Source organism: Microplitis demolitor, chromosome 10, assembly GCF_026212275.2.
Source record: "Microplitis demolitor isolate Queensland-Clemson2020A chromosome 10, iyMicDemo2.1a, whole genome shotgun sequence".
Classification (NCBI taxonomy): Eukaryota; Metazoa; Arthropoda; class Insecta; order Hymenoptera; family Braconidae; genus Microplitis; species Microplitis demolitor.
Window position 1 is genome coordinate 2715923 of NC_068554.1, and position 13810 is coordinate 2729732.

At 28.0% G+C, this 13810-nt stretch overlaps 1 protein-coding gene across 2 annotated transcripts in view; it reads left to right on the forward strand.

Annotated features, from left to right (window-relative positions):
* The window catches only part of LOC103569985 (probable JmjC domain-containing histone demethylation protein 2C), a 96593-nt gene that overhangs the window by 4230 nt on the left and 78553 nt on the right, over nucleotides 1-13810 (forward strand). For both annotated transcript variants that reach the window (XM_053742582.1, XM_014441979.2), the window contains exon 2: nucleotides 13387-13632. In XM_053742582.1, coding sequence (XP_053598557.1) covers nucleotides 13387-13632 — 246 coding nt within the window. The remainder of the gene's footprint in view (nucleotides 1-13386; nucleotides 13633-13810) is intronic.

Consider the following 13810-nt stretch of genomic DNA (forward strand, 5'->3'; position numbering starts at 1 on the left):
ATGTAGTGTAAAAAAAATATATTGAGGGAATAAAATTACACAACAGGACGTGTATCGATAGGTCGAATCTATTGAACCGTGTATTGAAACAGGAATGTGAGTCCATTGTACATTGTGTCGTGTATTGATACTCAGTTTCGCTTCGTATGGTCATACTTCCTGCCAATGTTTAGTTTTTTTTATTACAATTCAACTTTTATTAACATTTCAAAATTAAATCGTTCAATTATAGACGCTACGATTTTAAATTAGCTCATTAATATAAATTTTCACCTTATTATGTACATTTTTTTTTTTTTTTTATCTTTCAAAAAAAGGGAGAGGGCGAGGGAGGGGCCAATGAGTTCATGAGGTTATGAGAATAATTTAACAATAAATGGACACATGTTCTATTTACTTGCTTCTAATGCACAAACAAACCACGTGCTCGAGTACACGGTTGTGTCCTCGAAGTTGTGTTATGTCGTGGTGGGTTTTCTGCTTATACACCTGCCAAGTTCACCGTTACTCGAGTTGCGGCATGTCACGAAATAAACCATTTAAGGTGTCGTCGCGGTTTATACCTACCGCACAATACTTTTATCTATATACATATATACATACATATTTTTTCCGTCTTGTAAATTTTTTTAAAAATAATTATTATTTTTTTTGTCCCAATTAGCTTTTGTTAATTTAAATTCATTAAATTTATACTGAAGATGAAAGAAATTGCAAAGTAAAGTAATTTTTTTTTTTTTTTACTTAAATTTATATTTTACTTAAACTTATTTTTTTACCCTTACTTTTTTTCTTGCGAAATTAACCAACTTGAGAGTAGAACCGACAGCTTCTTGACGTTGACGTCCGGACGACTGCTAGCATAAATACATCTGCGTGTCATGACTTTCGTGCCCTCATATTTTAAAGTAAAAGAAGAGAGTAGACAGGTAAAAAAAAAAAGTATGAAAAAAAAAAATATTTTTATCAGAAATATCTGTAGTAAAATTTCTTTTGCTTCAAAAGACTAGAGATGACATTTTAATTATGACAGCGTACTTATATATTAATGTTATTTTAAAAATATAATTATTTATTTGTTCAAAAATTTAACTCACGCTCCATTTATCAGCAGGTATTTAAATATCTTCCGTTCCCTTTTTTTCCACTATTTTTTTCTTGTCCTCGGATTTACTCCGTATCCGTGGGGACTTGTGGTAAGTCCCCGAATGGGGAATGTCTTGAAAAAGGTTATCGACCGATTGGTCATGCCCAAAAAAATTTATGTTTTAAAACCAACTTGAAAACTTTTTAAATTTTATTTAACGTCAATTTCTATTTTATCTAAATCTTTAAATTTATGAGATAATTAAAAAAAAATATCTGAATAAATTATATAATATTAAGTTTAAATATAAAAAAAAAAATATTATCATTAATTAATTTCAGATCAAGTTGAATGACCGCGTTATCTTGACATAGTCAATTAAAACCCTGTATAAATATATAAATATATATATGACCATCCCATAAACTTTTTTCATCTTCATCTTTACTGAATATTTTCAATCTATTTCTTGTTCATAAGTAAAAAATTGATTTTTTTAAATTTTTCCTTTGGAATTCATATTTTTTTTACTTACGTTTAGTGAATGCACACACAAATAAATATCAGAACGTATATCTATCAGTTAAAAGTCTATCAGAAAGTTTTAAAAATATATAGTTATATATAAATGTCTTTGGTCAAGTTACTTCATCGATAAAAGTTACGTAACAAAAACACCCACGTCTATAAGTCCTTATGTGAGAAGTGAGAATGTAACGTCAGTTATTTATTTTGAAGCCTAGCCTCCACGTTCAAAATATCAGATTGGCTATAGTCGTACCTTCATATCAGTTTTACTATGATTAATATACAGTATATATATATATATATATATATATATATATATATATATATATATATATATATCCTTAATTTTATTTTTGTTATCTTACAATCATATTTTATTTATCACGTAACCAAAAAACTTTCATCTTTTAAACTTTTTTTTGACATTCATTATTTTTGGATAAATTTTTAATTAAAAATTCTTCATTAGAATCCAATATATGAAAAATTTCATCATGATTGAGAAATTTATCAAAATTACATGGAAAAAAATATATAGGAAATTTAATATTTTGAGAATTCAATTTTTATATATTTTTAGTAATTTTTATTTTTTAAACATACTGAAAAAAGATTTATTTGAGCCGAAGATATTTTATATTTGAATATGGCCAAATACAAATAAATATATAATTTTGAGAAATATATAATATATATGAGTAGTTTAATTGCGTGAAATAAGTGATTTTTAGTTGAATTAGCGAAACTTTGCATTTCGGATATTTTCGGTTTTTACCCCCACTATCTAAATTTCGTACCCGAAGCTTGCATTTTGATGGTGGGGGAAAAACCGAAAACACCCGATTGCTGAATTTTAGGTTATTCGTCACAAATTTCATATGTTTACCTCAAATATATCAATTACTTACCACAAATAAATGATATATTTCCGTAAATATATAATTATTAGAATCAACTGTCATATTTTGTTGTGCCAAATATACTTGTTATTAAAAAATATTTTTAAAAAAAGCCATAAATAAATTTATAGATTTATTTGGCACAAATATTTCTTTTTTTCAGTGTAGAAATAAATATAAATCTCATCAGTAATTTTGACCATAGATTTAGTAAATTTGACTTTACTACAGAAAATAAATAAAATTGAATTTTTATCAGTAATTCAACTTTTTATTATTTAATAATACTATAGTATCAATTATTATTTCATATAATCTGTTTTGAAGTTAACGTTAATTTTTTTTTTAAATTCGCTTTGACCAAGATTCGAACCCTAATCTCCCGCGCGTGAGCTTTCTTTACTCTATCACGATTGGAGGTAATCTATGATTTTCAGTTGACATACCAGCGTCCATATGCGAAATATTTAAGAAATCATCCAGTAGATTTTTTACTTTCAAATTTTTTTTTCCATTGCGCGAAAAACGTTCTGGTCTTTAGGAATATTCTGTTTTAAATTTCCAGTGTTAGTCCGTAAATAAAATTGAAATTTCGGTTGGCGTTACCCCTTAAGTGTCCAAATATGGACCATCGGCTATAAATAGCACTAACCACTTTATTATATATTTTTGGTGATTCAAAAAATTTGACTGATTTTTTTAATGTATTCTATTAAATGTTTGAGAAATATATATATATATATATATATATATATATATATATATATATATATATATATATATATATATATAATGATAAAAATATTCATTGAAAAATGAATGTCCCATATATAGGACAGCTTAAAAACTACTCAAGTTTTTTTTAGATAAAAATTAAAAAAAAATTTCTCTTTTTTAAATTCTTCATTGCATTTTGTAAGCCGAGTAATTAAAAAATACAAGAGTACCTAATTTATCAGTTAAATCTATTTGAAAAATATCGAGAAGAAAATTAAAGTCAACTGATTTGATAACCAAAAAAAGCAATTTTATAATTAAAATAAAATAAACCATTAAAATAAGGTTACATATTAAATATAATTAAATCCACAAACGACATTTCGGTAAAAAAAGTCGTATGTAAAGACAAAGAGTGAGTGAATAAGTGTGTTATGTTGAGAGAGAGGATAAAAAGAAGCCGTGCACGTTCTCGACGTTCTCGACCCGTAAACAATGCCCTCCCCGACCCAGTTTCCAAGTCTCGCGCGTAGAAAGCGGAGACTTGCATAACCTTCTCTCTGTTCTCGTGCTTGCTCTAACTATACATACTTATTCTATTCCATTCGTAACTCATATATCTACACTGCATACCACTTATACTATACTACACTCAATAACACAGTCATACATAATATATATGTGTTTGATACCCAAATATAGTCACCGTGAAATTTTAAAAAAATTATAATTAAATTCAAATTCAAATTTTTAAAATCTAAATACCGCGAATGAATTAAAATTTTTTTTTGAACTTTCAGCTGAGATTTATTTTTGATTAAAAGTACATATTTAAACACGTGGTGTTATGTATTTGTGATTACATTGATATAAGTCTGAGTCACTAGCCATAAAAATTTAAAACCGTAAACGAATTTAAAGAATTTCTTTGATCTGTGTATAGTATAGTAAGTTGTAAGTCAATGTAAGATTTAAAGTACATATTTACGAAAGTAAAGTATATAAGTCCGTTATAACTTTTTTTGAGAGGTTTATATATATGATGGTGAACGAATGGGAGTTAAGTTACTGTCGGTTAGGTTGAGACAATGCTCCTTCTTTTTCTTCATCTTGCTTTTTTTGTACTTCATCATCCTCTTGTTTTTTTTTGTTTATTATTATTATTATTATTATCTTCTCTACTTCCTTCAAGTCTTGGTCGTCTTTGGGTTTTGTCTTGTCTCTTACACTCTACACTGCCAAGACTCATCGCGGCTCGATTCGTTTAAGAGAAAAGGCGTGTATTATCTTGAGGGATGAGACGAGGATAAAAAGTATTGTAGGGTTGGGCGGCAAGGATGAGGGGTCGGGGGATAAGAGTAGAACAGGTTCCTGGCAGAGCAACTCACTACTTCAGGTCACTCACCCAGATTCTACAAACACCAACCATGCATCTTCTTTTCTCATTTTTTTTACTTTTTTTTTTTTATGTATAAATACCAGTACCCTAGCCCGCTTTGCTGGACGTCGATTTCATTTTTTAAAAAATTTATTTCTCCATTATCGATTTTTGAATTTACTGTTTGAAGTCATCGTGAAAAAATTGATATTCTGGCAAAACTAATAGAGATATCACAAAAATGTATAGAGACATTTTGATAGCTTATTAAATTCTCGACAAAAAAGGTCTCTTTACATTTTTACATATTTTTAATTACATCGGAGTAATTGCCACTTGAAGTACGAAAATATATTTTAGCACAATATTTAAATCTATTTAGTCTCCGATTACTTGATCTAACTTTTAAACTATAAGAGATACGTTGATAAGTAACAAGACCTTTTTTGTAGCAAATTAAATTTCCTACAACTTTTGGTTGAAAAATTTTTTTATAAAATTTATAGTTTCGCTATAAATTCAATTTGAAAATAAATTCACGTCGATTTTTTTATTAATACCGAATTTTATTATTTATTATACATTTTTTTTATATTTATAATTAATATAATTAATAACAATGAAATTAAGAGTTTTTGATCTTGAAAAATATTTAAAACTAATTAAATTCACCATCTTCTATTTTATTTATTTATTTTTTTAATTATCTAACATTATTTATTACAAAATTCATAATCACGTAATTAAATATTCAAATTCAAATTTTAAATTCAAAATATCGACTACTAAAAATACTATCGAATACTCGCATAAATAACCCATTAATATATATATATATATATAAATTCAAAATTACAAAGTATATTTTTTTTTCTCCAAAAACATCAGCAAAATTTAAAGATAAATAAGTAAATATTTAAAAAAATAAATACAATTAGATTCTGATCCTTCATAAATTTAAAGATAATTAATTGCATTGATAAAGATAATATATCAATAATCATTGAGTCTTATCAGTTAACTCGCGAGTTAATAATTAATAAATTTAAAGATCGAATAATATTTAAAAATTAAATATCATTTTTTATTTTCCCAATCGATGCTTAAATAATATAAATATATATATTATATATATATGTAAGAATAATGATAATTTCTTTTTGTCTCATCCTCAACGTGTCCTTGTGTCGAGTGATCCGGTTGACGTCACCATCATCACTAGTGTCTTACACCAGCTATTATTACGTCACGCACTTGAGACAACATAAAAAGAGATGTCATGTATATGTAATGTAACCAAGTTAAGTTAAGTGGGAGAAGGAAGCTTAAAACGACAGTAATCATGACTGGTTTACGATTCGCAAGGTTAACCCTCTCATATATATACAACACACCATACCTATTTACTCACAATAATTACTGTCGCCTCGTTGTTTTCCTTATCTGTAAAATAAAAAAATTTTTTTTTTTTATTCACGAATAATGAATAATAATTTTCGAAAAAATACCAGAGTATTTTAATATTAAATAACAATTATATATTTATTCGTCGCAATTTACTGACTCATTTTAATGAAATTTAAATTTTAAATATTTTTTTTTTTTTTTTTTTATTTATTTATTTTATAAAAAAATATATTTTTTTTTACAATTAAAAAATTTTTTTTAAACTTAACGTCAGTGTTTAAATATTTGAATTTATAAATGTAATATGAAGATAAAAAAAAGTATATAAAATAAATTTGAAAAACATGAGTAGGTTTTAAAATAAAACTGAGGCAATTTAAAATTTTTTGGGTTTTCAAATCAGCTGATAAACATCTGCAGACTTGGGGATATGCTCTGAATGCGTTATGTCATATATATATGTATGTTGTATATATATATTTGAAGATAGAATATGTTGAGGTCGTTGGCCCTGACGTGCGCACGAAGCGTGTCGACGACTCCGCGTGTGTAAGCGCCCCTTCCGTCACTGCACCACCCTACTGTGTCCCCTTTGTATACACATGTGGATATGTGGTGCATGTGCACAGTGATGAAGAACAAACGCATGCAAGGCGACTCACTGTGAAATTTAACCCTTTGAAAATTAACACAAAAGTCCATTTATTTATACTACACAAAATATTTTTAATTTTTAAATTCTCATCATTTTTCATATTTTTTATTTTTATTGTTTACCATTAAAATTATATCAAAAGCTATGTATCATATATTTATATGAAAGGAAAAGAATAATCAAATGATTTTAGCGGCAAAATGTAAAGATGAAAAGGAAAAAAGGGAATGGATATTGTTCATAATATAAAGAATATGAAAAATGTTCTCAGTGAGAAGGTTTTTTTTATGCACTTACCAATGTACAAAAGAAAAAATATGAATGTATAGATTTATGTATATATATATATGGATTTATAAAAGGGAGAAATATGTGGGCGACCGACTTGAGAGTCAGAGAAAAGTGTAACGGAGATCGAAAAAACGTAAGGGGGGATTACAGTCCGGTATGTAGGGCAGAAGGGCTACCGTGTGATCAATAAATCTCTCCCACTTTTTTTCTTTTCATTTTTTCTCTGACCTGTTTGACATTTACTTGTATTGAGAACGCTCAAAAAATTCCTGACACATTTTAAATTTATTTTTTTTTAAATATCTATTTTTGTTGAAAAATTTTTTTAATTTTTAGTTTTAAAAAAAAATCCCGCTACAATTTTTTATCCCACTTTGTTTAAAATTTTTTTTTTATGAATACATGAATTGTCACTAAATAAAGTAGATGCCTCCCACAGAGTATAAAATTTAAAAATAGTAACTTCATATCTATGAACATTTTTTTTTTCTTTTCAAATAAAAAATTTTTCTCAAGTTTTTCTTACCCAAGTGCATTCTATTTTTGTACAACTACAATAAACCAAGCGGCTTAAAAAAAAATACAAACAAGTATTCGAATAATTTAATAAGCAAACATAATAAATAATAATAATAATGATGATGATGATGATGATGAAAAAAATTTATTTACACAACATTATTATTTATAAAAAAATCTGATGGTGAAAAAACCCTTTTGGGTAAGTTGCCAAGGAAACTTATGTCGTGACGCACGCGACGAGGGGTGTGGTCCCGCCAAATTTATGCTGGTGTTACTAAGAGAGAAAGCACTTTGTTTATACTTGCAATTAATCTATCGACTTTTCAAAAAAACATATATAAACACATTAATAAAAAATTGAGCGAAAAATTAAAAAAAATATTTACCATCAAGAAGAGTTTGAACTTGTTTCTGTTACACTCAAGTCGACGAATCTCTGTTGCACTTGCGCAGTAAATGTAAACTTTGTCCACGTTTTCCTCTTAAACAAATGAACATTTTTAAAAAATGAAAACGTAGGTTGCTAGATTACAGAGCCTCTTCTTTTTGTGTTCAGAAGATTTGTTTGAGAGAAAAGCTTGGAAAAGCTGCTGAAGACCCTTTAAACAAATTTTAAGAGATATTCTGATATCTCAATAGTAGCAACCCTTGGTGGGAGGGTTAGGGAGGGTAGACAGTATGACCTGGTGCCTCCACCCTTATAGTTCCCTGGGGGTCTCCCCTTAAATTCCAACGGCTATACAAGGACTAGACTTGACTTAACTTCCCCAACTCCCTGACTCCCTTGTTCCCTTAGTCCCTCAACTATCAGATCACGTGCTTCTGACTCCCCCACGGCGAAACCCTCGGCCATTATCCCCTTTACTGAACAGTACGACAGCAACGACAGCAACGACATACCCTCTTAAAGGCGAACTGTCCAAGTAAAATTTAACCTTCTCGTTATTATTTATCATTTTTTATTTATTTATTTATTAATTATTGAAAAAAAATTATCGCATGTTTCAAGGCTTTGAGCTTGAATTTAAATTAAATGAAGTAATTGTTAATGTTTTATTAAATTGTTTTAATTTTTATGCGGACTATTTAATGTCAAAGTATGTACGGAATCTATTTAATAAACTTTGTGAGATGGGAATAATAACATAAATATAAATAGATAATAAAATGTAGGTGGATATTGATGATATCGGCTTTAATGGCCTATATTATTGCTCTGGTATGTTTAAAGGGGTCCATATCCGACTCGGTGTCATTGATTATTTACTGTTCTATTCAAACTATTTTTCAATACCATATCAATGTTAAACTTTTAGTTAACTATTTTCATAAATATATATGTGATTATTGATTTATAACTTTTTCAAATAAATTTATAACAAACTTTGAAATTTCATAAGAATTTACTTTAACAATTCTTTAAATATTTAGTGATTTTAAATACAAAATGTATAAAAAAATATATATATTTTTTTTATGGTATGGAAATATTTGAAAGTTGATAAAATTTTATTTAAAAATTTATTCTTATTTTAATTAAATAAAATAATTAACGGAATTTAAAAAAAAATTAAATAATTTTTTCCGAGTCAAAAAAATAACCTGATTTTGACTTTTCTGACTTACTTGACTCGCTTTTGACTATTTTAATTTTTTTGACTTCAATATGACTTTTTTAACTTAGAAATTTAAGTCAGTTGTCAAATTCAAAATAACGTGACTTTAATTTGACTTGATTGGCGTAAATGGATACTAAGTAAGACAACTAAGTCAAAACTGAATGAATTTTCGTATCTTTTAATATAAAAAGACTTAGTACCCATTTATGCCGGCCAAGTCAAATTAAAGTCACGTTGTCTTGAATTTGACTTCATTGGCTTAAATTTCTAAGTTAAAAAAGTCATATTCAAGTCAAAAGAATTAAAACAGTCAAAAGCGAGTCAAATAAATCAGAAAACTCAAAATCAAGTTATTTTTTTGACCCAGGTTAATTTTTGCAAAAAATTTGAAATAAAGTCTTGTATTGTAAAGGATGAAAAATCTAGTAATTCAGCTTTTCTGTAAAAGAATTATTAATTAAATACAGTCGACTATCCGTCATAAGCCTCTTCCTCTTATAAAATTTATGTTAAGATCATTGTTAAAATTTTCAAAATTATAAACTAAGAATAGGAAAAATATGAAAATTAACTATCTATGTTTCGCGGATAATTGAATCATTATTAAGTAAACTATAATTTATTGTTCATAATAGTAACCATGAACTATCGTAAAAACTTCTGTTACAATTTAAAAGTTTTATTGAGCATTAAGTTGATCAATAAAATTATTATTTTTATTATTGCTGTAATTAATACCGTTATTATTATAATTATTATTAGAGCACCAGGAAAATTGGGATAGTCGGGTATGGAACAAAATTTAAATATGACGTTTTAAATGTTATTAAATAAAACAAGCTTATAACGGGTAATCGAGAACAAAACTCGCACGGTAGTGTAAGGACTGAAATTAAAAAAAAATTTTACCTGTGCCCTCTAGCCCAGTCTTATAATGGGACGTTGAATACTAAAAATTAAAAAATTTTGTTCGTATTTTCATAAAAATTTAAAGTATTTGTATCATAAATAAGTATGTATTTGATTGACAATTATTCGCGGTGAGTTTATGCATTGAGTGCAAATGTCATGTAGGACTGATACAGTAGGACCCGTTAAATCAATTAAAATAAATGATTAGTAATTGATGAACACCCTGTAGATAGGATCGAATGTCGAGCCACGCGCCGAGAGAGTCGAGCGACCGACACAAGGTCAGACGGTGGCCTCCAACTTCCGGTGTTGGTAACCGGAGAGTGTGAGCGAGACAATCTATGATCCAACATTTAAACTTGTTTTTTTTTTTTTTTTAATAAAAAAAAAAAATATCAATTTCTTTATCAGCAAAATTTACCAGGTTTAAATATTTTCTTCCACATTTTAAAATCAACTGACTTAATTAATTAAAATTCACATTTTAATTATTTTTGGCCGTTAAATTATATGCAAATTAAATCTCGGTACAAAAGCAACCCATTAATCGACGTCTGAACTAAAAGGGGATGTGCCACTGAATCCTTTTTTTTTTTTTCTACTTATGCTTTACTCCCTTGCCACCCTTTTTACCCCGTGTCCGCGGTATTCGCTGTAACTCACTCGACACTGCATTTCGCTACGGCCTATTTACTCGAAAAAATCCACTCTATCACCGACACACTCGTATACAAAAATACTCTCATACCGGCTTCAAATGAAATGCAACTTCTTTTGTTTTTTAAAAAAAAAAATCCCTACCCTACATTTTTACACTCGCGAATATTAAATGGATTTTTTTTTATTTTTCATTACAAAAAACTCGCTCTTAAATTAAATTATTTATATATATATACATTAATAAGTAAGGAGACATTTTTGTAACTTATGCTAACCGCGAAAACTACGAGATATTTTTAAATAAATCTGATACCAGATCCCGCGAGCTCTCGAGGTTTACATTTTTTTTCGTATTCAAATTTCAATGTCATCCGTGACAGATATTTTTTAAATATATACAAGTTAGTTATTTCATAGTTACGAATAAATGAGAACATTTTTTTTCTTACCGCGAGTCTGCGAATTTTGAAATTTTTACGTAATACCGAACAGTAATTAGAAAATCTATTGAAAATTTGTTGCTTTTTTTTTTTTTTTTTTTTAGTAGATTTTAAATATTAACTATTGACTTTATTGATAATAATTATAAATTATGTTGTAAAAAAATAATTAACGGCTGGTGAAGCGGGTGGGAATATTGTAGTAAAAATAAAACGTCATTTCATTCACCATAACTATAAATATTAAAATTTTTTACCGTAAAAAGTGTAATTGGCTTTAGAAAGTGTTGGATTCGGTTGGGTGATTTAAATAAAATAAAAAAATCAGTTACATTGACTGTAATATTATCGATGAAAAGCGAAAGGGACGGAAATAGTGTTTTCGTGCTTTACTAAAGTTCAATACCCCCATTTTTTATCGAGTTCATGGCCCCCGACATTTTTTTTTATCCAATACTCGTGTATCCTTTCATTTGTCTTTTATTCTTTACCGCTCTTTTTAAATTAATCAAGTGTATTGGCGCGCATGTTTTCTAATTCAAAAATAATTACCGACTGTCAGTAAAATTAAACGGTTTCAATTTTATAAAAATTATTTAAATTACTATCTTATCTAGCTTCAACAACCGTAACGATTACTCCAAATCCTCCGGATTTAAATTTCAAAAATTTAATTTTTTTTAACTTAATGTAAATAATTGCTAAGATTTTTTTTTTTTTTTTTTTTTTTTTTTTTTTTTTTTTAATTACTCAAGATCCTGAGAAATATGAACCTGTGAAGCCAGATAAATTTTTTTTTAACAAATAAATTCTTATATTTAAATTTTTCAACGGCTTCCTTATTTTTTTTTTTTTTTTTTTTTACCAATTTTTTTATTTAAATTTTCCGGTTAAAAATTTGAAAGAATGTGATACATTTCAAAATGCTGATAAATTTAATATAATGTAAATAATATATAAATTGACGAGTAAATTTTTTTTAGCGTAGTGAGGTAGTGTAGTGATATGAGCGTTAAAATGATTTCAAACTCGTTTGCGGGGTTAGAGAATTAGCCGCGGAGTGGGGAGAGACTTGAGATAGGTCGGGGATTTCCATGATGGCCGCGGCAAATTCTGATGAAAAGGCGCCAGTGTTGCCAGGCAACAGTGTGGGTGGGACTTGAATATCTCAGGAGGTGGAGTTAGACATTTAACGGCAGCCATCATGGATTGTCTCTCTAGCAATAGCCGCCATCTCGCGCCACTTGTTCAAACTAAATCTTCCCGCTTTCCGCGTTTTTTTTTTTTAATTTTTTTCGCGCAATAATTCAAATAAAAATAATTTGAAAAATTTTCTTCATGGCAGTCAACTTTTCTTATGTTGAAAAATATAATTTATATGATTGTTTTTTTTTTTTTATGCATATACTCTTCGTTTTAGCTATTAGTCGCGGTTGCTCATAAATTTTTCGCGCATCCTCACGCATAACGTTTTGTTAAAGTTATACGAGGTCTCCTTACTAAACTAAGTGTGCGATTATTCGACCCACGCCTCTTCCTTTACATTTCCACTACTACACTTTTTTTTTGCTTATTCTTCATATAACTCATGAATAATGGATTGTAATTGCAATTATATGCTCTTCATACTTATTCATAGATGTAAACATGCGGCCAGACGCCGGAATTTAATAATACAATTCCTTAACTGAATAACAATAAAAACAATTTTTTTTATTATTTCATCTTACACTTTTTATTCTTCACCTTTTCTCTTATATTTTAATGATAAAAAACTTGAATATACATTTATTTCAATTTAATTGTACGTCGTGAATTTTAAATACTCGATTTGAATATAATTCTCGAGTTTCAAATAGTTCTCACGTCCAAGCTATTGATTTTACCGAAATAGTAACAAAGACCTTTTTTCATCAAAATTTCATTCTCTGCAAAATTGTTATCATTGATTTTTATCGTATCTTCTATAGTTTAGCCACAATATTAATTTTTCCTCCAAAAAAAAAATATTTTCAAAATTTAAATTTGCCGCCAAAATTTAAATTTAAAATTCTGGCTAAACTATCAAAGATACGGAAAAAATGTATCTTAACATTTCTGTAGATAATTAAATTTCCTACAAAAAAGGTCCTTATCAACTTAGCCATAAGATCAATATTTAAGCCGTGAAAATAATTTTAATGGAATAATTATAAATTGCCACCATTTTAAGTTCTAAAATCTAATATATGACTTATTAATATTAATTATAATTATTATTAATTATTTAAGGTCCTCGTGGAGTATGACGACGTCGAATGGCACAGACGAGAGTGGTTATCACCGCACCGTGATACAGCTTTTACATGTTTTCTTATCGAAAAAGGACTTTTCTGGGCAGAACGTATCGACCCACGACAAAACGGTCTCACTGCCATCGATCAGTACAATCACAACAACCATACAAATAATAATCACCGCATTAACGGCAAATCCAAAGGATCAACATCCGCAAACACCGTTGCTTGGCCTGCTATCGTAAGTACCAATTAAAAATGCCATTTAAAAACAAATAAGATTTAAAAAATAAATGAATATGTATATGCTTAAAAAAAAAAATAAAAAAATTTTCGAATAAATTAATGTACAAGAATCATGACTCCTTTGGAGGAAGTTACAAACGGAAATACCAAGCATACATGTTCTTTTATATTAA